The sequence below is a fragment of the Sceloporus occidentalis genome, unplaced genomic scaffold (assembly GCF_023333645.1).
Source record: "Sceloporus occidentalis isolate IW3139 unplaced genomic scaffold, rSceOcc1.0.p SCAF_2, whole genome shotgun sequence".
NCBI classification, from domain to species: Eukaryota; Metazoa; Chordata; class Lepidosauria; order Squamata; family Phrynosomatidae; genus Sceloporus; species Sceloporus occidentalis.
This window is the reverse complement of record NW_028316982.1, coordinates 253,230,165-253,257,068: the sequence shown is the minus strand read 5'-3', so window position 1 is coordinate 253,257,068 and position 26,904 is coordinate 253,230,165. Positions and strand designations below refer to the sequence as shown.

Here is a 26,904-nt window from a genome sequence, read left to right as displayed (position 1 = left end):
AAAGTATTGCTCCACTTGGGATGTGAAGCTTATATTGTGTTTGTGGCCATTGTTATTGCGTGGTGGCAACAGTTGTACTTCATCAATAGCTTTTTTTCCATTTTCTGGCTAGAAGAATTACAGCTGTTTTGTACTTGTACCAGAGTACTTCATTGTAAAACCCAAAGTGAATGATGCAGACTCTTCCACTGCTCCTCTGATGTCTGGTACAACAACAGCTGTTGCAGCATCTGGAAGAAGATGGATAAGCCCCTTAATTTTCCAATTTAAATAAATGTATTTATAAAAATCATGAATTATTGTAATTAAATACACTAAAATATACAGCATCCCATTTGTTGAATAGGTTAGGGACCAAAGCACTGTCAAAAAGTGGAAATCATTGAAATGTGGAATCCAGGTTTTTTTTTAGCTTGCAAATGCACCTTGGCTGCTGAAAAATGTAAATGTAAATAATGCACTATGTATCATTTGGGAGTGCATGCAAAAACTAAATTGTGTGTGTGTGTGTGTGTGTGTGCGCGTGCGCACGCACACACACACACACACACACAGAGAGAGAGAGAGAGAGAGAGAGATACGCACACACATAAGTATAGTAAAATGAACAAAAATGCAATCTCATTCTTTTTCCAAAGGGGAATTTTGATGAAGATCTAACAAGAGTTGCTGTTGATGCTGGCAGCTCTGAATCTGAAGGATTAGGAGTGACTGGTGATTGCTGTAGAGGGTACATCTTCAAATAGGAAAACAATGAAGTTTGCTATACTGTCTTTAAGAAATTCTCTATAACCAGCTATTTGGTTTTGTAGGCTTCTATTTACATTTGAACCTTCCAAAATTGGGACCGACTGTTTTCCAAAGTGCAATTGCCTCCTCTATTTAGGAGATTCCTTATTCTAATTCTTTAGTCGGCAGTACTGTAGGCTGAACTGTATTATCAGGTATGGCTTTCTGTTCTCTGAACAGCATTTTCTGTTCTTCAAATAACAAATCACCATCAGTTAGGACCTCATTGTACACACGCAAGCAGTTCTGCAACATCTTCAGGCTGGGTTTCCAATTTTAATTTCCTTACCATGTCAGCAACATTTGAAATGATTTTCTCCACTAGTTCCTCAAGATTTTCAGTGATTTGGGAATGTGATTCTTCCAAACACTTTTCAAAGTTATTTCTTTAACTTCATCCTATGCATCTTTAATTGTTTTAATGCCATCCAAAACAGTGAGGCCTTTCCAAAAAGCTTTTATTTTGCCTTGATCCCTCTGAAAGATCATCATCAACAGTAATTTAGCTGTAGCCTTTGCAAAAGTCCTCCTTAGATAATAAGATTTGAATGCTATAATCACACTGTAATCCATTGGCTGCAGCAATGAAGTTGGGTTTACAGGCATGAAGGCAACTTGAATTTCTATGAAGGATTCAGAGCTTTATGGTGGCCTGGAGCATTATCAGCAAGCAGTAGTATCTTAAAGGGAATTTTCTGTTCCCTGCAACAAACCTCAATTGTAAGCTGAAAATAATCTGAGAACCAAATTGCAAATAAATAAGCAATCATCCAGGTTTTTTCATTACTCTCATAATAAACTGGAAGGTTAGACTTTAAATGGTTTTAAAGAATCCTAGGATTCTCTGAATTGTATATAAGCATAGACTTTAGCTTGCAATTGCCAAATGCATTAGCCCCCTAGTAACAGTGTTAGCCTATCTTTTGCATCTTTCAGTCTAGGCATAGATTTATCTTCTTTTGTAATAAAAGTTCTAGCTGGCATTTTCTTCCAGTATAGGGCCATTTTATCTACATTGAAAATATGTTGCTTTGTATAGCCACTATCATACACACACACACACACACACACACACACACAATGCAAGATCTATTTCTGGAGCTGTGATACCTGCTTCTTCCTGTACCCTTTGGGTTCAGCATGTCAACCAATTACAAATCCATTAAACAATTGCACTGTCTAACCCACATTTTACTAGCTTGTTTCCAGAAATGTTATGGGAAACCGTGTGAAAGGGTTCACTGAAATCAAGATATGTGATATCCACAGTGTTCCCTTCATCTACTAAACTGGTAATATTATCAAAAAAGAGATCAGATTAGTCTGGCATTACTTATTTCTCAGAAACCCATGTTGACTTTTTGTGATTATGGCATTTCCTTCTAAATGATCACAGACTCTCTGTTTAATGATCTGCTCTAGAATCTTTCCTGGTAATGATGTCAGACTAACTGGACGATAGTTACTGAGATCCTCTTCCCCCCACCCCTTTTTTTTTTTTGAAGATGGGGACAACATTTGCCCTCCTCCAGTCTGCTGGCACGTCTCCTGTTCTCCAGGAGTTCTCAAAGATTATTGCCAATGGCTGTGAGATTACATTTGCCACTTTTTTTAAATACCCTTGGATGTAGTTTATCTTGTCCTGGAGACTTAAATTCATTTAGATTAAAAATGTATTCCTGTAAAACTTCTTTACTTATTCTGTGCTGCCTTTCCCCTATTGTGTCCTTTGCTCCATTTTCCTCAGATTGAGCACCCTTTTCCTTTTCTGGGAAGACTGAGGCAAAGAAGATGTTGAGTAGTTCTGCCTTTTCTCTGTCCCCTGTTAGCATTTTGCCATTTGTATTATTAGTTTCTTTTGTTTTAAGATAAGGGGGTAGGGAATTATGTAGTGTTGATTGTGTGTGTATTATGTATTTTATTGATGTACTTGTCCTGTTGTAACCCACCTCGATCTGTAAGAAGAGGCAGGATATAAATAAATGTTCATCGTCATCATCAGCAGCAGCAGCATTATCTTCTTTTTGCCATGAACATACCCCAAAAGCCCTTTTTGTTGTTCTTAACCTCTCTAGCAAGCCTGAGCTTATTCTAACTTTACCCCTACACATGCTAGCTATTTGTTTGAATTCCTCTTTGAATTTTCCTTTTTCCATTTCTTATACATGCCCCATTTAAAACTTAGCTCAATTTAAAGTCCTTTAGTCATCCATTCTGTTTTCTTGAGACACCTCCCATTTTTCCGCCTCATTGGAACAGTTTGAAATTGTGCCATCAGTATCTCCCTTTTGAGAAACTCCCATCCATCCTGAACTCCCTTCTCTTTTACCATATGTTTTGGCGTATAAGATGACTGGGCATATAAGACGACCCCCAACCATATCAAAATTCATTGGGTTTTCATCCATATTTCCAATACTACTTACCACATAGCTATGTTTAGTGCACCGTTGTATTATGTATCGATGGAAACTAATTACTTTGCTATCAAGATCTACAGGTATTTTTTTAAATTATTGATTAAAATAAAATAAAATACAATAAGACCAATATACAATAATTAAGACATATTACAACGTATCAAAAAAGGAAAGAGGAAAGGAAAGAAAGAAGAAAAAAGAGAAAATAAAAAAGGAAAAGGAAAGGGAGAAAGAAAGAAAGAAAGAAAGAAAGAAAGAAAGAAAGAAAAGAAAATACAAAACATAACATAATAAACAACAATTAAAAAACTTCCAACTAGAACATTAATCTTTGCTTTATCCTATTTTGTTTTTTTCTCCATTAAGTCAACTTAGAGTCTAATATACCTTATGAAGTGTATTCTTCTAAATAAATGACTTTTGGCTTATACATCATCCTTATTAACCTTTTGATTTGTAGCTTAATGTTTCAAGCCTAGTACCCAGTTAGGCCCCCCAGTTTTCTTTTACATAATTAATAAAGGGAAACCAATCCTTCCAAAAATTTTCTAATGATCTTTTATGTAAACATTGTGTCAACTTGTCTGCTTCCATAAAATCCTATACTTTCTGAAGCCAATCTCTAGTATCAGAGATCTTTTTACATTTCCATTTGGCTGCATATACAATTCTGACTGCTGTTGTAAGATAAAAAATGAATCTACGATACTTAGATTCCAAATCATCTCCTATGTTAATACTCATTAATCTTTATTAGCCTTTATTTTATTGTAGAACAGATAACCGTGCCAACCAAATCTAATTTCATCTCCTTCTAATTGTAATACTCTTTGATTTTCTAATTTAAGCCAATCAGTTATCCAATACATCACGCTTGCATAATAATAAATTTTGAAGTTTGGTAGAGCCAATCCTCCTCTGTCTATTGAGTTGTGTAATATTTTAAATTTCACTCGGGTTTTTTTGCCTGACCATAAGAATTTTGAAATGTCACAATGCCACTTGTCAAAAGGAATATCATTTGCAATAATCGGGTAAGTTTTGAAATAGAAAAATCATCGTTGGGAGAATATTCATTGTAGTAGTTGATATTTTGCCTAACCAGGACAAATCAAATTTATTCCACTTTTGCAAATCCTTTTTTATTTCTTGCCATTTAACTTCATAGTTATTTTTGAAAAGATCCAAGTTGTTAGTGGTAATTATAATTCCTAGGTATTTTATTTTTTAAAAAAATTGAAATTTTGTCTTATTACTTAACATTTGTTTCTCTTCATTGGTTAGATTCATTACTAACATCGTTGTTTTTCCTCATTTATTTTTAAACCAGATACTTCACTATACTTCTTCATTGTCTCCAATAATTCATTTATATTTTCAGATTGATTTGCCAGTGAGATCATAACATCATCAAAGGCTCTAAGCTTAAATTCCATATTTTTTATTTTAATTCTTTCAATTTTTGAGTTTCTCCGAATTCTGTTGTTCAAAATTTCCAACGTCATTATAAAGAGTAATGGAGATAGGGCGCAGCCGTGTCTTACTCCCTTTTCTACCTTGTATTTTTGTGTTAGATCACTGTTAATTATTAAGAAAGCTTCTTGTTCTTTTTATATAGTTTTCATCCAATTTATATAATTTGTTCCTATATTAATTTTTTTCAGAATTTTAAACATAAATGTCCAGTTGACTTTATCAAATGCCTTTTCGGCATCAATAAAGAGAAAAGCCACTTTCTTATCAATATGTTTTCTATGGTATTCTATTAAGTTTAGCTAATTTCACATATTGTGTTTACTTTGTCATTGAGGCAGAAAGCCTGTCTTGTCTTCGTGTATCCAAATAATGAGAAATTATTTAAATCTTTCGGCTATTATATTTGCAAATATTTTATAGTCACAATTTAGGAGAGATATAGGTCTATAATTTGGGGGGTCTAAGTGATTTTTATTCTCTTTGGGGAGTAGTGTCACATTTGCTTGACTCCATGTTTTAGGACATCCTTCTTGCAATATATTATTCATAACTTTTAACAGTGGTATTCTAATTTGATCACCACTTGGAATCGATAAAATCTCACCCCCCTCGTTTAGCAGATAGGCCGATAACTGTGCTATTATATGCTGATGATCTGGTGCTTCTATTGCAGACAAGAATAGGTCTGAGATGCCTCTTAAGCACTCTTGCTACCTACTGTAAAGATGAACTGTTGACTATAAACTGCAACAAAACAAAGGTTATGGTATTTAATAAGAAAAAGACCAAACATAAATGGCAGATCGACGGCCATCAAATAGATCAGGTTACCTCATACAAATACTTAGTGATAAACATCCAGTCAACAGGATCATGGAATCTGCAAATGAAGCATGCCATCGCAAGTGCCCAAAGAAGTACCAAAGCACTTTTTCTATTCTAAGGGTGGCCAATATGTCCCCCCAGCCATCCAAGTATTCATCAGCAAAATAATTTCCCAGATGCTGTATGGCTGTCAGATGTACACGCTTAGTGATAACAACTCATTCGAAGTAGCACAAACCAAATATTTAAGAGCAATTACAAGAATTCCAACATGCATCCCAAATGTAATATTCAGGTTGGAGACAGAACAAATTTCTATGGAAGCCCGAATATTGATACTTACTGTGAATTTCTGGCTAAAGTTGACTAATTTTGGCAGATACTTTTCAATCTAATTGGAAAAACTCTCTGACTACAAAACTCCAAAATCTGGGTCTCATGACTAATGCCCTTCTGTCTATGGGATATTCTAAAGCTAAAACAGCTATTATGCAGCGCATAAAGGACACAGAACTCCCAAACCATAGAACTCAGTCCGCAAACTATTTTTCTTATTGGGACAGTATAGCACTGCTTACTGTGCCAAACTACATCACGAACCTATCGATCCCCAGATATAGAATAGCTTTCGCGCTGGCTAGATTAAACGTTCTTCCATCAGCATTACTGGAGGATAAATTTAGTAAGACTCCTGTTCATGAGCGAACATGCCCCTGTAACTCAGGAGATATGGAAAATTTTGGACACGTATTATTTCACTGCCCTTTTTATGGCAATGCTCACAGAGATTTGATCACTCCTATACTTTTGAACATACCTGGGAGATCTGAAGCTTTTTATTTAAATTACCTATTATCAGACTGGAACTCTCATATAACTTATAAAGTGACACAATTTTCTGCACTAGCAATCACTTGTAGGAAAAGAACAACTGATCAAAGTTAAACACATAATATTGTGTCATGTCTGGGAATGCATGTCTGGTTATAATCTGATATTGCTAATCTACCTTTATTATTTCTATCATTTGTTTGAAATGATTATGACTGAACATAAGAAAGAAAAGCACTGTCTAGAGTCTCTGGGGCCAAAGAAGTTAGGGTTCTACCGGAATCTATAATGTAGGTAATCCCACAATTAAATGAAAACATTAGGTCATCCGAACAAATGTGAGTCACCATGCAATGGGAGAATGTATGCTGTTTGAAAGATAGCTTTAATGATGGAATAAAGTATGCTGCAACAGTCATTGTGTCATATTTTAACAAGCTTTATATTTAATCATTTACAGGGGCCAAAGATTTTCAGTGGGAATTTGTGCATGGCTTATTGGAAAATGCCATTTATGGAGGTCGTATAGATAATTACTTTGATATGAGGGTCCTTCGATCCTACCTGGAACAGTTTTTTAATTCCAGAGTCATTGCTGACTCAAATTTCCGGGGTAAGAAGATGAGCAGATTTCCACATTCCATCTCTCTACCCAGCTCCTGTAATATATCGGTGAGTATGTTTTTGTACTTATCAGATGTTCAAACTAAAATTAATTTTCTTTGGCTTTATTACATTGTTGAATGATTATACTACTGGTTGATTAACTGTGGATCAGCATTAGTACTGCTGGCCTGTTTTATTATGGTTAGTGGTTCAGTGAAAGGTTGGTGAGAGCTGCTTTCCTGAAAGTTGATCAGCCCTGTGACAGGATAATAATAATAATAATTTGTTTTATTTTTATACCGCTATTCCAAAGATCATAGCGGTGAACAGCAAGTAAGCTAATTTGCCCCCAACAGTCTGGGTACTCATTTTAGCGACCTCGGAAGGATGCAAGCCTGAGTCGAGCTTGGGCCCTTTTGCTGGTCTTGAACTCACAACCTTGTGGTTTTGAGTGAATGGCTGCAGTACAGGCATTTAACCACTGCGCCACCAGGGCTCCTGATGAGTGACTAGAGGTGCTATATTGATAACTGTCAGAGTTGTGAACACAGCAGTGGAGATGCACCATTCTGCTGAGCTCATTGTTGTTTTTTTATTAGAGATAATAGCTTAAAAAAAAGAGCTAGCATAGTGAAGTGCTTTGTATCTTGGGCTAGAACTCTGGGAGACCAGAGTGTGAATTTCCACTTAGGCGTAGATACCCACTGGGCGACCTTAGGCTATTATTGTTGTTGTCATTGTCATTGTTATTATTGAAATGTCAAAATAGAAAAGTCTTTGCTTGTCTTTGAAAGAAATTAGGGAGGGTACCTAACTTCCTTGGCAAGGGCATTCCAGAGCCTGGGACAACCACTGAGAAGGGCCTCTCTCATGTTCCCAACAGATGTACCTGTGAGGGAGGTGGGATGCAGAGAAGGGCCTCCCCAGCAGATCTCAGAGCATGGGTTGGTTCTTAAGAGAGAATACAGTCCTTCATATAAACTGGACCTGTCCTGTAAGGCTTTAAAGATCATAACTAACACTTTGACTTGTTCTTGGAAACAGACGAGCAGTCAGTGGAATTGTTGCAGCAAGTGAGTTGTGTGCTCTTTATATTCAGCACACATTAGTAATCTGACTGCAGCTCTTTGTTCCAGTGGACGTTTCCAAACACTCTTCAAAGGCAGCCCCCTGGTAGAGTGCATTTCAGTAATCAAACAGGTATGTAACTAAGGCATGTGTCACTGTGGCCAGGTCTGACATTTCATGGTACAGGCACAGCTGGAGCACAATCTTTAACTGTCCAAATGCATTACTAGCCACTCTTGAAACCTGGGCCTTCCAGGCTCAGAGTTGAATCTCAAAACACACCCAAGCTATGAACTTGCATCTTCAGGGGCAACGTAACCCCACCCAGCACTAGCTGAATCCCTTTTCCCTGAGCACCTCTGCCTTGTCTGGATTACATTACATTCTTTTTGCCTTTATCCAGTCTAGTACTGACGGCAGGCACCAAAACAGCTTCCTGGGCTTGTAATGGAAAGGAGTAATAAAGTTTGGTATCATTTTCATACTGATGGCACCAAGCTCAAAACTCCAGACAACCTCCGCCAGCAGTTTGATGTACAGTATATGTTAAATAGCATGGGGGACAGAACCAAACCCTATGGGACTCCACAGGCCAGTGGCCAAGGGGTCAAACAGAACTCCACAGCACCACCACCTGGGTTTGCCTTTTAAGTAAGGAACAAAGCCATTGTGAAACAGTGCCCCTAAGCCACATCCCAGCAAGTCAACCTAGAAGAATACCATGGCATTTCAACAGGGACATGCTTCCTGTCTACCTCCCAGCATAGGTCATCCACCAAAGTTATCCAATCACACACTTTTCGGCCTAAGAGAAAGTCAGTGACAAACCTCCTCTGAAAAATCATGCCAAGAAAATTCTATGATAGGGTCCCCATAATTCACAGTAGGGTTGAAGGAACATAAGAAAATGATAACAGTACATTTTGAAAAAAAAACCTTTTCCTTGTTTGAATGCAAGGTAAGCTAATATTTGTAAGCAACTTGTTATTTTACTTTTTTTTTTTTTTAATATCTTTATTGGTTTTATCGACAATATCACTATCAATTACAGGCTAACCAAAATGTAACAAATAACAAATAAACAACTTTATACTATCAAAATCCTTGATGTTTGTTTCTTCTTCTTTGGCTTCCTGTCTTCTTTAAAGAATAAAACATTCTTGGCGTAGCTTTTCTTGAATTTCATCTGGTTCTTGCCTAAGAATAATACACAATTTTACCATATTTCTATTTCTATTTTTATTCCCCACCTAAAAAAGATTTCAATATCAAGTGACGCTAACTTAAATTGCGTATTGCTCTTTGAATCCTCCAAGAATATCTGTTTATATAACCGTGTTTTTCCAAAAGGGACGCATTATCAGTTCCCACATATCCTCATAGCTTAATATTTAACTTAATCGTTCCAACTTGTCAGGTTTGTATCTAGACCCCACCTTGCTTGAAGGAATACCATCACTTGTGTCCATTCCTTATCCATTTTTCCTTTCTTTTTATCACTCAACTTATACGTTAGCAAATCCATTTGTCTAATATTTATTAATTTCCTTAACCATTCCTCTATCTGTAACTCATTTTCATCCTTCCAATGTTTAGCTACCACTAATCTTGCCAAAGTTACCATATAAAGAAGGATTTTCCATACCTTTTTTTCTTCCTCTGAGTTTAGAAAATAGGTCATATTTAAAAGATAAATTTCAGGTTTTTTCTTAAAACTGATTCCTAGCATTTTTTGTGCTGCCTCATGGACTTCATTCCAATATTTCTTAATTTTGTCACAACTCCACCACATGTGGACTGTTGTACCCTTCTCCTTATGGCACCTCCAGCAGTTATCTGATTCCTTATTAAACATTTTTTTGAGTCTAGCTGGAGTGTAATACCACCTGTTGCTAATTTTTAAATAATTTTCTTTTAATTCCTGACTACATGTAAACATATTTGTTCTTTTCCATGCTAACTCCCATGCATCTATAGGAATTCTTCTTCCCAAATCCTTAGCCCAATCTATCATAAACTGCTTAACTGGTTCTTTTTCATATTCCAGTTCCCTAAATAGTTTGTAGTATTTAGAAATCTTTTTTCCAGAGTCGTCAAAAATAATTCTGTCTAATTCCGTGTGCTTTAACTCAATTCCCGGTATCTTGCTATCCTCTAAGAATCTTCTTTTTATCTGAAGATATGTATACCAATTTATCTCATTTCCTTCCCCTATTATTTCTTCTCTGGTTTTTATTAGCAAATTTGCAGTTTGCGAAGGTTTTATTAGGTCCTCATATCTTAACCATTTTGTCCCTACGTCCCATCTGTTTGCATATGCCTCCTGTGGGGATACCCACCCTGGAAATTTTAGGTAGAATTCATCTTTAATGATCTTCCAGGTCTCCATTAATGCCTTCCTAAATGGGTTGTTAGTGAAGTCCTTGTGGATATCCGCTTTCCTGTACCATAGATAACCGTGCCAGCCGAACCGCAAATTCTCCCCCTCTAAATTTAATGCATATTTATCCTCTAGTTTTATCCAATCCTCCAACCATGTCATAGTGCAAGCCCATCGATATGTTTTGAAATCTGGTAGGGCATAGCCTCCTCTTTCCTTTCTTTCCTTTAAGTTATTCCATCTAATTCTTGCTTTGCCCCCCTTCCATAAAAATCTTCTCATATCCCTATTCCATTGTTCCATTATCTTATTGTTAATATTAATTGGGAGATTTGAAAACAAAAAGGTTAATTTCGGGAGTATCATCATCTTAATTACATTTATTCTACCTAGAATAGACATTTTTATTTTTGTCCAACCTTCCATCTTTTTTTTAACTTCACTCCATGTCGCCTTATAATTATTTTCAAATAAATTCGTGTTATTGCTAGAGATAATTATACCTAAGTATCTCACTTTGTTCGTTATATCACATCCCGTTTTCCCCTTTAGAGCTTTCTTCTCTTCCTCTCTTAGATTTTTAGTTATCATTACCGATTTTCCTTTATTTATTTTGAAACCTGATAATTTCCCAAATAAATTCAGTTCAGCCCATAATGCCTCAATGTTTTTTAGCGGGTCCTCCACCATTAATACTAGATCATCCGCGAATGCTTGCAGCTTATATTCTGTACCTTTCACTGTTAGTCCCTTGATTTTTTGATTCTTCCTAATATTATTTAATAGAAATTCTAATAAAAATATAAATAATAGCGGGGACAGAGGGCAACCTTGTCTTGTCCCCCTCTCCAGGTCGAATTCTTGAGATAATTCACCATTTATAACTATTCGTGCCGATTGTCTCTTATATATCTCTTCTATGCTTTTAAGAAATTTATCCCCTGTATCCATTATTTTGAGTAATTTCAACATAAATTTCCAACTAACACAGTCAAAGGCTTTTTCAGCGTCAACAAAAATTATTGCCGCCTTCTTCTCGTTATGTCTATTATAATAATCCAACGCATTTATTATAGTTCTTATATTATTTTTTATTTTCCTTCCTGGTAGAAAGCCATTCTGATCTTTTTTTATTATTTCCATTAGGACATCTTTCAGTCTTCTGGCCATAATATATGCGTAGATTTTGTAATCATTATTCATTAATGCAATAGGTCTGTAGTTACTTCTCAACTGATCATCTTTCCCCTCCTTTGGAATCAGGGTTAGAATTGTCTTCCCCCATGAGTCTGGCTTTCCTTCAATGTGAATCAGGTTGAATACCTTATGTAAGATACCCTGCAATTCTGTAATAAAAGTTTTATAATATTTAGCTGTCAATCCATCTTCTCCTGGGGCTTTCAGATTTTTGAGGTTCCCAATTGCCTCCCTTATTTCTTCAAGTGAAATCTCTGCATTTAACTTTTCTTTTTGTACTGCATTTAATTTGATTTCATTATATTGCTTAATTTTTGAATCCCGCCACTCCTCATTTTGGTACTTATCCCTTGCTTCAAAAAGATCTCTATAAAAGGTTACAAAACTATCTTTTATTTTCTTTTGCTCTGTCATCAAAATATTATTCACATTAATTTTTGTTATCATTTTCTTCTCTTTCTCTTGCTTCAGCTTGTGGGCTAACCACTTGCCTATTTTATTTGCATTTTCAAATTGATCTTGTTTCATCCTTTTAAGCTTAAGTGCTAATTCCTCTGCAATTTTATTTTCCAATTGTTTCCTTAACACTTTTATTTCCCTTTCTAGCTTTTTAGCATCCCTTTCTGATTGTTGTTGTTGTTGTTGTATTTCCTGTTCTTTTTGCCTAATCTCTTTTTTCACTTTCTCCTCCCATTGTCTTTCCTTTTTCGATATTTCTGCCATCTTTTGAATAAGTAAACCTCTAACAAAGGCCTTACCTGTATCCCAGACCACTTTCATTTTACTTTACTTTCCACTATTTTCCAGAAAAAATGTTTTAGCTCTTTCTTAATCTTATTTACACATTCTTCATTTTCCAAGATACGTTCGTTTAACCTCCAACCTCTTTTTCCCCTCTTCCCCGTATTCAATTCTAGTTCAATCAGATTGTGGTCCGAGAAATCTCTAGGCCAGATTTCCATTTTTTTACACTTTGTTATTACTGATTTAGCTACCATAACCATATCCAGTCTGGAGTGGGATTTGTGCACTTCTGAAAAGAACGTAAATCCAGCCTTCTCTCCATAACAATATGACCAAACATCTGTCAAGTTTATTTCTTCCATTAATCTAAAAAAACTTCTAGGTAATTTACCCTGCACCTTTCTCCGCAATCTTTTCTTTGAAAGCCTATCTCTTTTGGGGTTTAATACCCCATTAAAGTCTCCTGTCACAATTATATTATCACCTGTTAAACTTTCCATTTCTTCTTGTAATTTTCTATAAAATTCTTCCTTTCTTTCTAGTGGTCCATACACATTCCAAATTTGATATTTAACTTCATCTATTACCACCTCTACACATATCCATCTTCCATCATTGTCTTTCTTAATTAGTTTTGCCTCATATCTTTTGTTTACAAAAATCGCAACTCCCCTTTTCCTTTTATTTATAGTTGCACTGAATACCGTCCCCAATTTGGTATTCCTTAGATATTTTATATCTCCTTCCTTCATTTTAATTTCCTGTAAGCATATGACATCAAAATTTCTTTTCCCCAAGTAATGCATCACATGTCTCCTCTTTTTTTCCTGGCTAATTCCTTTTATGTTCCAAGAAACTATTTTAAGACCCATTATTATTTCCTTAAACGACTATTGACTGCAGACAAATAAAACAGAGAAGAAACAAAACTTTATAACACCAACACTCTTGTGCAGTATTACCTTTATCTTACCCCCTGATGTTTATTCTTTCTTTATTGTCCTCCTTGTGCACCTTGTTCTTCCTCTCTGATTATCCCTCCTTGTGTCTCCAATGTTGGCACTTTGTTTCCTGAACTTGCTGTATCTTCCTGTGATGTTTTATGCTGTCTTTCTTCCCTTCTATTAGTATTGCTCCCTTCTGCTTTACTTTCTGCCTCTTCCCTTCTATGTTTTCCCTTTATTCTGTCTTCTTGCTCTCTGTTATCCTTGCTCAGCCTTTCATAAAATTTTTTAGCCTGTTCAATAGAATTTATTTTAAATCTCTTTTGTCGGTAATTAAATATTACCCCTTCTATCTTGTCCCATCTGTATAAAATTTCATGTTTCTGTAGCAGTGTAGTCAGGAATTTATATTCTTGACGCCTTCTAATTATCTGCAATGGCAGGTCTTTGTAGATTTCTACTATTCTATCATCCACTACTAGTTTATTTTCGTAGTTCCGTTGTAGGACTATCTCCCTCAGTCTCGAGCTAGTAAAGCATACAGTTATATCCCTATCTAGTTTTCTCTCCTGCGCTATTTTGGAGCTCACTCTGAAGATTTTATCCACCTGCGCTTCCATTAAATCATCATCAATATCTATATAGCTTGCCAGTATTGGGATAACCTTAGCGTATAACTGCTCATTCTGTTCTTCTTTTACCCCTCTAATTTTAATTGCTCTTTCCCTATAACGGACTTCCTGCAGCAAACTATTCTGTTGTTCCCTTAGTTGTGCTCTTTCTAGATCTTCAGTCTTTTTCTCCAGGTTCTCCGTTCTTTCCGTTACCTCTTCTACCTCCAACTTTATTCCTGAAATTTCTTTTGTAACATTATCTAATTTCCTCCCCAATCCATCTAATAATTTCTGTACTTCCTCCCTTGATTTCTGAATCTCCTCTGTAATCTCATTTCTACTCGCTTTCACTTCCTCCCTTATCTCTTTTTTAAAATTTTTCTTAAATTCTCTCAACTCCTGCAAGATAATGCTACTAACATCTTGTTGCCCCACTGAGCCTCGCCTCGCCGTCATGCTCCTTGTTTGCATTCACAGTTATCTATACAATTATTTAACACTTTGGAATCCCACAACCAGCGACAGCCCAAAGAAAACAAATATAAGATTAACAGACAGTTTAGCTTATAACATTCAAGTTGGAGCTTAGTCTCAGATCAGCGCTTTATAATTATGTTTATGTTCGATGCTCGAAATTATCCAAGTTCTTCAACTTATGTTGTCTCTATCTTTCCTGCTTTAAGCCAGCTCTTCTATTCCTTTTGTAACAGAGTTTCCTCCAATATACATCCAAAAGCTTTATGTATCCGCTCCAAAATTGTTGTCCAATTGTAGCATTTGTATCAATTTTAATGTAAGCTCCCCTGGATGCAATATAATCCTGCCAATGTTTAATGATAGTTAAAGTTAACGTTGTCTCTTTGTAGAAAAGCTATCTCTTTGAAGGAAAAGAGAGGATTTCAGCCCTCCCAGCTGCGTCCGTTTTTTCCTCTTTCTCTTTCTCCTTTAATTTCCAAAGTCTCTTTCAGCTGCTGCAGCTTAAATCACTTTTCTCCTGCCGATTCTTACACATAGGTTTCTTGTTCAGCTGCAACTCCCTTCTCCAGTTTTATTTTCTTACAAGGAGACCCATCTCTTCTGTTAATTAGCTAATTTTGGGGCAGCCTACCAAAACTATGGTGTCCAAAGCCAAAAAAAAAAAAAAAAAAAAAGCAAAAAACACACCAAAAGAAAAGTCCAATAGGCAACTCTATTTATGGAATGGTTTCTTCTCTCCTTCTCTCTCCGTTCTGGAGCTTTAGAAAATTTAGGCGTTATTAGCAATATTGTCCCATATTCCAGCTAGAGGAGGGTATCTCCCCTTCCACAAAGTTTAACAATTTAACAGTACACCAATGTAGATAGCATTCCCAATTTGCAACTGAAGTTAACCGCGCCCGGTGTTTATTCCATAGATTCGGCCCCAAAGTAAAGTTAATGACTCACGGTTAACTTCTTTGTTACTTATGAGTCTGGAGATTTGCTCAGAAATAAATTTGCACCAAGAAAAGAAATATTCAGGCTTCTCTTTCAGTCTCCAGCCACAAGAAAAATTCCACAGCTACGGCCGGTGCCTTTCGGCTTCAGAAGCAGCAACGAGTGCCCTGCGACTCCTCTCCCCTCTTCTTATGGATTTTCCCCGCGGGGTCTGTCCTCAGTAAGAGGGGTTAGTGTCTCCTACGAACCTCGTATCCCAAATCTTGCTCGGTTTAGGATATCCACTTTATAATGGGCTTGCTGCGACTGCAAAAGTTAATGGTGCGGAACCTCGTCTCGCACCACCGCTCGCCTCCGCTGCGAAACCGGAAACCAACTTGTTATTTTACTTTTAACCAATTAAATAAAAGTACATTTTACTGTAAAATCAATGTTATTGTTTTTTGTGGATTTTTGTGTTCATGTTCTGGAAGAATTTATTCCTTATGTTTCGCCTGCATCTGTGGCTGGCATCTTCAGAGAATGGTGGCATGGAGGTGTGTGGGGTATATATACTGTGTGACCCTTGATTTAGAGAAAGTGGTTTATATGTTAATCTGTGTGTTGGTCTGTCGGTGAATGGCAAGGCCTCAGGGTGGGAGGATATGCGAGGAGGATTTGTGTCCATTTAATTAATGATCCATTGCCTTCTGGGAAACCCCCTGACCCTGGTGATATTCATTTGCATGTGCTGAGACTTGATTTTGGTGTTTTTCAAGATTGGTAGCCAAACTTGGGTCCAGTACACACAGGTCAAAAGTGGCATGGCACTGCTGATACTAGGGTTCGGGAGCGCGCAGCAACCGCATGCTCCTGAAACCTAATACGTATGGGCGGTGCCGTCATGACGCAGCACCGTCCATATGGCACACGCATTCATGATGTGTCTTGTGTGGTGCATCCAAATGAAATGGTGCACAAGACACGTCACCGTGACGCCCCAGGCCACAAATGGCGCCTTGGCGGCATCGTGGGAAAGGAGCTCCATTTCGGAGCTCCTTTTTCCAATGGATCATTGTTGTGGCAGTGCAGTTGCCGTGGAAACGATCTGCAGGAGAAAGGGACAGCCTCTGGCCACCCCTTTCTCCTAATCTGTACCAGGCCTTAGTTTATTTTCAGGGTATCTTCTTTCCTGGTGAAATTGTCCAGATGTTTGTGGTTTCAATGGCATTCTGACCTGATAGTTGTTGGCCTGGTCCAGAATTTCAGTGTTTTCAAATAGCATTTTATGTCCAGGGTGGTTTATAACATGTTCTGCTACCGCTGAATTTTCTGACTAACCCAGTCTGCAGTGTCTGTTGTTTTCCTTGATTCGTGTTTGAACAAGGCTTTTGGTAGTCCCTATGTAGACTTGTCTGCAGCTGCACGGAATGTGGTAAACTCCTGCGGCTATGAGACGGTCTCTCCTGTCCATTGCTGAGCGCAGCATTTGCTGGATTTTCTTGGTTGGTCTGTAGATCATTTGAAGGTTGTGTTTCCTCATCAGTTTCCCTATTCTGTCTGTGACCCCCTTATATATACCCTACACACCTCCATGCCACATTTCTCTGAAGATGCCAACCACAGATGCAGGTGAAGCGTCAAGAATAAATACTTCCAGAACACACCCACATAGCCCAAAACCCCCACAAAAACCTAGGGATGTCGGCCATGAAAGCCTTCAGCTTCACATCAGTTTGATTGTTTATCAGTTGAATTTCTTGTTATTATTATTGTTAAACATGTTCGATGCCACCCTGAAAGAAAGGTGGGATAGAAATTCAATAAATTAAAATAAAATAAAGTAGCATGTTCTTAATTATGTTTATTCAGATGTTTCAGTGAGTTCAATGAGTCTTCTTTCCTATTAAGCTTCAAACTATTTTCTACATTAATGATGAAAACCTATTACAGTTAAGCATGACTTTATATTGATTGATAGTACAGTAACAATTTCTAAGAGCAAGATTCACAAGTACTCCATTAGTCAGAAGTCACTTTACTAAAACTATAAATTAAGTGCTCAGATGTTGATTGAAATTTATTTCCAAATAATATTATTCACATGTTTACCCCCTTTTTTATTGGAACATAATTACTCAGATGTTTGCAAAATATTTAATATTGTTCTTTTTTTTCCCTTTAGGATTACCGTCATGTTATTGAAAGCCTTCCAGAAGATGATAAACCTGATTTCTTTGGCCTACCTGCCAACATCGCACGTTCATCTCAACGAATGCTCAGTTCTCTAGTAAGTTTTGATATTGCTTCCTCTTTTTGCTGATTATTATCATGACCTGAAATGCCATTTGATAGACAGACAAAATCTTATTAATAGTCGTTTTATTCCTTCAAACAGTATTCCAGGATTCATTGTACATGTGAGAACTGTAGACTGAATGTTTCCAGTTAATTCCTTTTTAGTCAAAATTTTGAAAAAGTTTTTTGAGCCTGTGTTGTGGTGACCGTACTGATCCCATTAATTTGAGAAAGGTGTTGCTTGTCTCTTTCTTGTTGTTGTGTACCTTCAAGGCGTTTTCGACGTACGGTGACTCAATGGCAAATCGGTCATGGGTATTTCTTTGCAAGATTTCTTCAAGAAGGGGTTTGCCTTTTCCTTCCTTGGAAGCTTAGAGAGTGTGACTTGCCCAAGGTCACCCAGTGGTTTTCCGTGGCTGAGCAGGGATTTGAACGATGGTCTCCAATTACAGCATACCCAACAGAAATCTCAATTACAGCATATCCGACAGAAGGCCATCCAGCCTCTGCTTGAAGACCTCAAAGGAGGGAGACTCCACCACTCTCTGTGTTGAAATTCATTTTGTTAGCTTTGGCCCAGCTTTCTAGTCTATTCAGGTCATTTTGAATTTTAATCCTGTCCTCTGGAGTATTAGCTACTCCTCCTAATTTGGTGTCATCTGCAAATTTGATAATTATGCCCCCAATTCTGTCATCTAAGTCATTGATAAAGATGTTGAATAGCACTGGGCCCAGGACAGAGCCCTGTGGGACCCCACTGGTCACTTCTCTCCAGGATAAAAAGGAGCCATTGTTGAGCACCTTTGGGTTCGGCCGGTCAACCAATTACAAATCCATGTAACAGTTGCCTTGTCTAGCCCACATTTTACAAGCTTGTTTGGAAGACTGTCATGAGGAACCTTGTCAAGGGCCTTAATGAAATCAAGATATACTATATCCACAGCATTCCTTTCATCTACCAAGCTGGTAATTTTATCAAAAAAAGAGATTAGATTTGTCTGGCGTGACTTGTTTCTCTGAAACCCATGTTGACTTTTTGTGATTATGGAATTACCTTCTAGATGTTCACAGTCTCTCTGTTTAATGATCTGCTCCAGAATCTTTCCTGGTATTGATGTCAGATTAACTGGACGATAATTGTTGGGATCCTCTGTTTTATCTTTTTTGAAGATGGGGACAATGTTTGCCCTCCTCCAGTCTGCTTGGGAGTTCTCCTGTTCTCCAGGAGTTCTCAAAGATTATTGCCAATGGCTCTGATATTATAAATCTGGAATGTGTGTCTGACTATGCCTGGCTTCTCCTTTCCAACAAACTCTAGGAGAACATGAACACCTAATGATCCCACCACTTGCACCCCATTAACCAAGTTATCCCTGTTGGTTAGGATCAGATCTAAAATAGCTGATCCCTTTGTTGCCTCTTCCACCTTTTGGACAATGAAATTGTCTTCGAGGCAAGTACTAGAGGATTTTGCTGAGTTTGGATTCCAGCAAATATCAGGATAGTTGAAGTCACCCATCACTACAACATCTCTCAGTTCCAGATATGTGATCATCTGTTCTAGAAAGGCATCATTCAGTTCCTGACTTGGAGGTCTGTAGTAGACTCCCACAATAACATCCTTGTTTTTCCCCTCCCCTTTAATTTTTATCCAGATTCTCTCCACCTGGCTTCCACGATTGATGTCCTGGATCTCTTTACTGGTGTAAATATCCCTGAGTTATAATGCTATTCCTCCTCCTTTCCTGCTTGGCCTATTTCTCTTGAAAAGGTTATACCCCTCTATTACTACATTCCAATCATGAGACTCATCCCACCAGTTTTCAGTGATGCCTATTATATCATAGTTCCCAGAATTCCATGGCACTGAGCCATTGCAGTTAAAGTGGATTTAACCTGGATTATTTCTGCAGTGAGGCATGCTCTATTTTTTATTTTTGAATTCTGTACAGATCAGCGTAGTTTTCAATTTGTGTCTCTTCTTCTATTTCTAATTTTAAAATATCATCAATTAGGAAGTCACATCGATATCACAAAAAATATATTTACGTCACAACTGCTACTGCCCTGCCCTTGCATGGAGAGGAGGAGGAGGATAAGAATCAGAAGACATAGCTCCATCATGCCTAGGAGGAGAAGATGAAAGGCTCTCCTTCTATTCTATCTGCCCTGGCCTCACAGGGAGAGAAGAATAAGCAGTCCAGCTCCATCATGCCTAGGCCCTGATTGCATTCTGTTTTTCTGGATCCATGTGGCCCTTTGGTATCTGATGGGGTTTGGTTGCAGGACCCCTTGTGGATACCAAAATACATAGGTTCTCACATCCCACTATGTACAGTGGCATAGTAAAATGGTGCCCCTTTTATAAAATCAAGGTTTGCTTTTTGGAATTTTAAAAAAAATTTCCAGCTGTGGATGGTTGAACCTATAGGTAAAGAATCTGTCGATATGGAGAAATGACTGTACATGCCGACTTGCATATCTGAGCATTGAGAAAGAACTGGGACAATTCAAATTGTTGCAACGTAATATTGTATCAAAATTTTTTTCTGTGTGTCGCTTACTGTGTTTTACTGTATGCAGGATTATATGTGTTCATTAGTAGAACATAGGCATAAATAAATAAATATTGATAAAGTGACATATACACACCCTGGCCTCAGAGGCGAAGAAGAAGAAGCAGAGACAGCTCCATCATGCTTAGGCCCAGAAGCAGATGAAAGACCCCATTCCATCCCAAATGCCACAGCCCTGGCCTTACAGATGAGGATGTCCACTGGACTTAATCCCATTCTTCCTTTTCCTTGTGAGTCACATTTTGTTTACGTTGTAAACCTGAGGGAAAGGAACTGTCAAATTAATAATCTCTAAACCACTTTACCTAAGAAAACCCTATGTAATTCATGAAGCTCATCATGATTTGACAGGCAACTTGAAGGCACATTTTTTACTTTTTAACATATACAAAAACGTCAAGATTGCTCTTTCTCAGGCGCTCTGCCGGCGCCCGTGTTGGCTGTGCCAGGGAACTGCAGTGGACAAACCTTGTGGTTCCCTAGCACAGCAGAAAGAACGCGCAAAAAGCAGGTTCTTTTTGCGGTGCGGTTATGATGCTGCAAGGCACCAGTGGCGCACTTGCAATGTCATTTCAGCGCCGTGACGTGTGGACGCTAAGCATCTGCTATGTCAAAATGGCGGCACCCATGTAGAATGGGTGCCACCATTTTGTATGTGCTCGGCACGTACTAGGGTTAGGGGCATCCAGAAAGGACGCCCCTTTCTAACCCTAGTACATGCTGAGCACGTACTTTTTGGCAGTGTATAACCCGCCTCAGTATTATTATTATTATTATTATTATTATTATTATTATTTATTTAGTGCTGTAGATTTGCAGTATTCTTATAAAAGAAAGCCTATGCTTTTCTTATATATGTGGGAATAAAATATGTCATTGAAATGAAGGAACTTGATGTGCAGTAAATTGCATATTCTCAGATTCCAAAGTAGAAAAAAATAGTGGAATGCAGGACATCACTAGGGTTATCGTCTCCCAGTGCCAGAATCCTTAATAAAGTTTTTTTTTTACTAATGTTACTTATAAATCATAATTCCCATATGTCATTGAATGTAATGGTAATAGTTGTGACATATACAGAAAAAAATTAAATTATACCTTTAGATTACAATATCATATGCACAGCCTAAATGTATTTACATGCACATAGTTTCATGTGGTTAAAATGAACATTTGATAAGATGTGATTTTTTTAAAAAAAAAACCTATGTTTTTAAAAACCTAGGGCCTCTTCCTTCTCCTCCCACTAAGACTCGCCCCATCTCTTCAGCATTTTAATGGGATGCAGGTGAACGCCACAGTGTGTTTCTGCCAAAAGGCAGATGTTTGGGGAGCAGTGGTGTAATCTCCTATAAGGATGTCATGTGGTGTGGTCCCCACACCCTCTTAGTGACGCTTCTGGCAAAGCAATGACAGAAGAAAAGGTCCCTTCCCTACCAATTATAAAGATGCTCAAAGGATTGTTATTTGCTTTTGTCTAGATTATTATAGTCATCCCTCCATATCCACAGTTTTTTATCCATAAATTCAACCATCCACAGCATGAAAGTATTTTTAAAAAATACCAATTCCAAAAAGTAAATCTTGATTTTGCCATTTTGTTTAAGGGACACCATTTTACTATGGCACTGTATTTAATGGGACTTACGCATCCACAGATTTTGCTATACACTTAGGGTCGTTGAACCAAACCTCAGCAGATACTAAGGGCCCACTGTACAGTCAATTCCTTCTTTTCTACTCCTATTCCTTTTCCTATTCCTATGCTTCTTTTTAAGGATAAAAATGTTTTTTAAATTGTATGGGAAATGCATAGATTTTTTTAAGGGTTTTGTTTGTGATGTTTTGGATTTTATGAATATATACTTATTGATGGAATACTTGTTGCCCAAACCATTTATGTTGGGTGGTAGTGAGGTAGGATGCACACTGGTTCTTTCTCTCTTTTGCAATTAATAAAAGTACAAATGTGTTATTTTGGGCTGTTTGTATACAGCCTCTCTCTGTGCTGCTACCATCTTTTTGAGTTGTGGTGGGTGAGGGTGATTCTTTGCAATGACTTATGGTTACATACAAATAAAGACTGACTGATTGTATTGGTAATAAAATATTGTACATGTCCTCTTCAAAGGAACAAGTGGCACATAACTTTGAAAGTTGATTATATTCATATTCACAGCTGGCAGAATGAATGGTTTGGTGTTTTTTTTTTACTGTGACAGAGGGGTTTGCTCTTAGTTTGCTTAAGTTAAAATTGCATAAGCTAGCATGTCTCCTGTGATTTGTATTCAAGCTTTTAAGACCTAATTCCCTTGAAAAATATGCTGATGCAGTTCCTTGACATAGTATAAAGCCTGCACATTTTACTTTTGATACTTAGTAAAAACCTCATCTTGCAAATCACTGCCATAAATTATAGTTTGGACATGTACAAGACTAGAATGAATATTTTTAGAAGGGTACTGAAACTATCTATTTTTTCATAATGTTCACTTTACTTATAACAGGGGTGGATATCATACATTCTTCTGGATGTTGTTGGACTGCAACAGCCAGCATTCCATCCAGTTGTAGCCAATGGCGAGGAATGTAGTCCAACAGTATCTAGAGAGCCTCACAATTCTCCCACAGTCAGAAAATATTTTAGTTATACATCTTTATTACCATCACCTATTAACATAATAATAATAATAATAATAATAATAATAATTTTTTTTATTTTTATACCGCTTTTCCAGAAGATCAAAGCTGTGTACACAAAATTTAAAACCAGTTACAAACACATCATAAAATAGATAAAACCAATAACACAATATACAATATACAAATCTAAAACAATCATTCGAAAGGGTGAGGCAGAAGGTTGATGGAATCAAAATACACAACTTCATTTTCCAGAGGGGAAGGCTTGACAGAAGAGGAAAGTTTTTAGCCTCTTTTTGAATGTTTCTAGGGGGGTGATCAGGTGGAGTTCCTCAGGAAGATTGTTCCAGATTTGTGGGGCCGCTACTGAGAAGGCCCTCTGGGATGTAGTAGCATACTTAGATGATGGAATTTCTAGCAAGTTCTTCCCAGTTGTTCTGAGTGTGCGGGGCGGATTATATGGGGAGATGCGGCCCCTCAAGTAACTCGGGCCCAAGCCATGTAGGGCTTTATAGGTAATAACCAACACCTTGTATTGCACTCGGAAGCGAATAGGCAGCCAGTGCAGATCTTTCAGAATAGGTGTTATATGGTCAAACCTGGAAACACCAGTGACCAATCTGGCTGCCATGTTTTGTACTAGCTGAAGCTTCTGGGCTTGGTACAAGGGTTGCCCCATGTAGAGCGCATTACAGAAATCTAAGCGAGAGGTTACCAGAGCATGTACCACAGTTTCAAGGTTCCTTTGGCCCAGGTAGGGTCTCAGCTGGCGTATCAACCAAAGTTGATAGCAAGCACTTCTGACCGTCGCATCTATTTGAGATGTCAACTGCAGGGATGAGTCCAGAAGTACTCCTAAACTGCGAACTTTGTCCTTCAGGGGAAGTGTGACCCCATTCAGAATAGGTGGATAAACTTCCTTCCCCGGGCCTGGGGAACCTATCACCAGTACTTCCGTTTTCTCTGGATTCAAACTGAGTTTGTTTTCCCTCATCCAGCCCATTACCGACTGCAGTTCAGAGGAGAGACCCCATCCTTAGTCACTGAATCAGTCGGAGACACAGAGAAGCATATTTGGGTGTCATCAGCGTACTGATAACACCGCGCCCCGTGTCTCCGGATGATCTCTCCCAGAGGTTTCATGTAAATGTTAAAGAAAGTGGGGGACAAAATAGCTCCCTGAGGGACACCAGATGTGAGTTCCCTCTTAGAGGAGCAAGTGTCCCCCAACTGCACCATCTGGAATTTGCCCGAGAGGTAGGAACGGAACCACTGGAGCGCAGTGCCCCCAATACCCAACTCCCTCAGGCGTTCCAGAAGGATACCATTTCAACACTGTGCTAAACTGTACATTCAGATACTAGATTGTTATCTTATTCCTTACGATTGTCGCTGTGTCTACTCAAATAGTATATATGGTGTTGTTTATGATAAAGTTTTCTGATTTTATTTTGCTTCCTAGGTCTCAGATAATTAAAAAAACTAAGATACACTTGCTTAGATAGCATAGGGTCCAGCAGTTTGTAGCTTTTTTCCTGTATAAGATATATTAAAAATTTAGCTTATATAAAATTTAATTTTATATAAAATTAAAGCTTTTATATTTGTTAAATTCCATAAATATAAGAGGTGCTACAATTTCATATGCTAACTAAGCTATCAATAAAGCATTCTGTGTTGCTAAAGCAGTACAAAAAGCGTTTGGGATTGATTTGTAAAGAAGCTTATATATCATTCAGTCTTTCTCAAAATTTCGGGATACTTTTCGGGGGGGGGGGGACTGGGGAGCTGTTCTCACCCCACCCCCCAATAACTTTGAAACTTCTTGAAAATCTACTTATCTAGGTATTACTAGCTGTTCCTATATGCAAACTACTTTTTGAAAAAAATTGATAAAATAGTGTCATTTCAAGCAGAATAATATGAACAGAAGAAATAGCATTTCTGTGATATATTTTATGCCCTAACTACATCTGATAGATGGCAGTAGAGTACCTGTGTTGTTATCTTCCTAATGATGATAGGTAAAAAGATAGGGGAAAAAGTTTATTGGTTAATTTTGTAGGGAAAAACAAACACAGATCTACTAAAGGCTTTATACTTTTAAATGTCTGCAAAAGAATTTTAAACAGATCAACCAGCAGAAGGTGTAGAAGACTCAGCTTTATTTATCCTTTGATACAATGCTACATTCATAAATAATTTTAATGCCTATATCCATAGAAAACTATCAGTAGACATGTTTAAAGAGAGAGTTTTTTTTCCTTTGCATTTCACTAGTATTAAATATAGGCTAAGTTAAGTATGTTACTGAATTCAGTGAATAAAATGAATTTGATACTATTGAAAAGTAATTTGGTTAGGGAAGCATATGTCTTAAAAATTGAAGCATCTTTTCATTTATATTAGTTTATATTGTTGATAATTTCAGTTTAAGATTTTTAGATTTTCTCAGCAGTACATTTCTTATATAATACTTTGACTTCCATTGGAAGATTTGTGGGTGCAAAAAGCTTCTCCCATCATTCTTTGTGTCTAATGTTACTGCTGTTCAAGAGCATGTCATCCCTCCTTCCAGTTTCCCTCCATTTTCTGGAATCACTGCCTGGAGATTGCAAGCATCCACTTCAGTTTTAAAATAAAACTGTCTCTGTGGACAACATTTCCATTCAACCAGTCCAGCAAGCCCGCAGTCTTGGTTTTATCTTTGATTCCTCTGTCGTGTATCCCTCAGATCCAGACCACAGCCAAGGCTTGTAGATTCTTTTTGTACAATATTGCCAAAATCCGACCATATCTCTCCGCCTCTACTGCCAAGATCCTGGTCCATGCCCTAGTGATCTCACGAACTGGATTACTGTAACGTCCTCCTGGCTGGGCTTCCTCTTTCTCACCTCCGTCCTTTAATCTCTGTCCAGCATTCAGCTGTATGCATTATCACTTCCACCCACCGCTCTGACCACATCTCTCCTGTGTTGGCATCCCTTCACTGGCTCCCTCTCCCTTTCCGCATTCAGTATAAGCTCCTGCTGTCGACATTCAAAGCCCTCCAGGGACTGGCCCCTCCTTACTTATCAGATCTTCTTTCTCCTCACCTTCTCACCAGGGCCCTCCGTTCTGGTAGTCAAGGGTTCCTGTCTCAGCCCAGGATTTCCTCTGCCCCATCTCGGATTCGCCCCTTTTCACTTGCTGCCCCTCACTCCTGGAACCTTCTTTCCCCACAAGCAAGAGCCATTACTTCTTTAACCAGCTTCAAAACGGAGTTGAAAACCATCCTGTTAAGAGAAGCCTTCCCAGGCATTGCATAATTGGCGCTTACTATCTGATGTTCTTTTGTTGCCTATTTATCGATCCATTTCCTGTATTGCTATGTATTGTATACTTGAGAGTATGTATTTTCCCTGGAAAATGATTAACCTTCCATTTTGAAGCCAAGCCCTCCCTCCAGTCCATCTGCCTTGGTCCAGGCCTCGGAGGTAGAGAGGAACTGCTGGACTTCTTACCCTTTCCCTCCACCACTCCCTTCTCCTTCTGTGTCATGTCTTTTTAGATTGTAAGCCCGAGGGCAGGGAACCGTCTAACTAAAAAGATTGCATGTACAGCGCTGTGTAAATTTACAGCGCTTCATAAATAAAGGTTAATAATAATAATAATAATAACCACTGTTTGTTGCTTCATCCAAACATGGAAGTATGATTACTTTAAACCACTCAACCCCAGGACCAGAAAGCACAATTTGATGTTGACCTTTGGACAAACAATAGTTTAACCATGGTTTGTTTGACATAGATGAAATTACAAACTGCAGTTAGTTTAAAAGTAAATAGGTCCTTCTGACATTGTGGCTGTCACACAAGAGAGAACAGTGAGTGCATAAATATGAGATTTACACATGTAACATTTATTTTATTTTCATAGCACACAGCTGCACAACACCCATCATATTTGCATAGGTGCATTGATATAAGGGTGCAAATAAGCAAAAGTTATTTTCTGTTAGCTTAAGATTTTATTTCTTACCAGCATTTCTAATTTAAAGCCATGCCAGTCAGATGAGGGTCAGCTGATTTAAGCCACAGAGTTTAGATGCAGATTGTT

At 37.8% G+C, this 26,904-nt stretch overlaps 1 protein-coding gene across 3 annotated transcripts in view; it reads left to right on the top strand.

The window, feature by feature from the left end:
• Positions 1-26,904, top strand: part of LOC149320001 (cytoplasmic dynein 2 heavy chain 1-like) — a 261,670-nt gene that overhangs the window by 172,194 nt on the left and 62,572 nt on the right. For all 3 annotated transcript variants that reach the window (XM_089512748.1, XM_089512747.1, XM_089512749.1), the window contains exons 81-82: positions 6,802-7,013; positions 17,475-17,579. In XM_089512748.1, the coding sequence (XP_089368874.1) occupies positions 6,802-7,013; positions 17,475-17,579 (317 nt within the window). The remainder of the gene's footprint in view (positions 1-6,801; positions 7,014-17,474; positions 17,580-26,904) is intronic.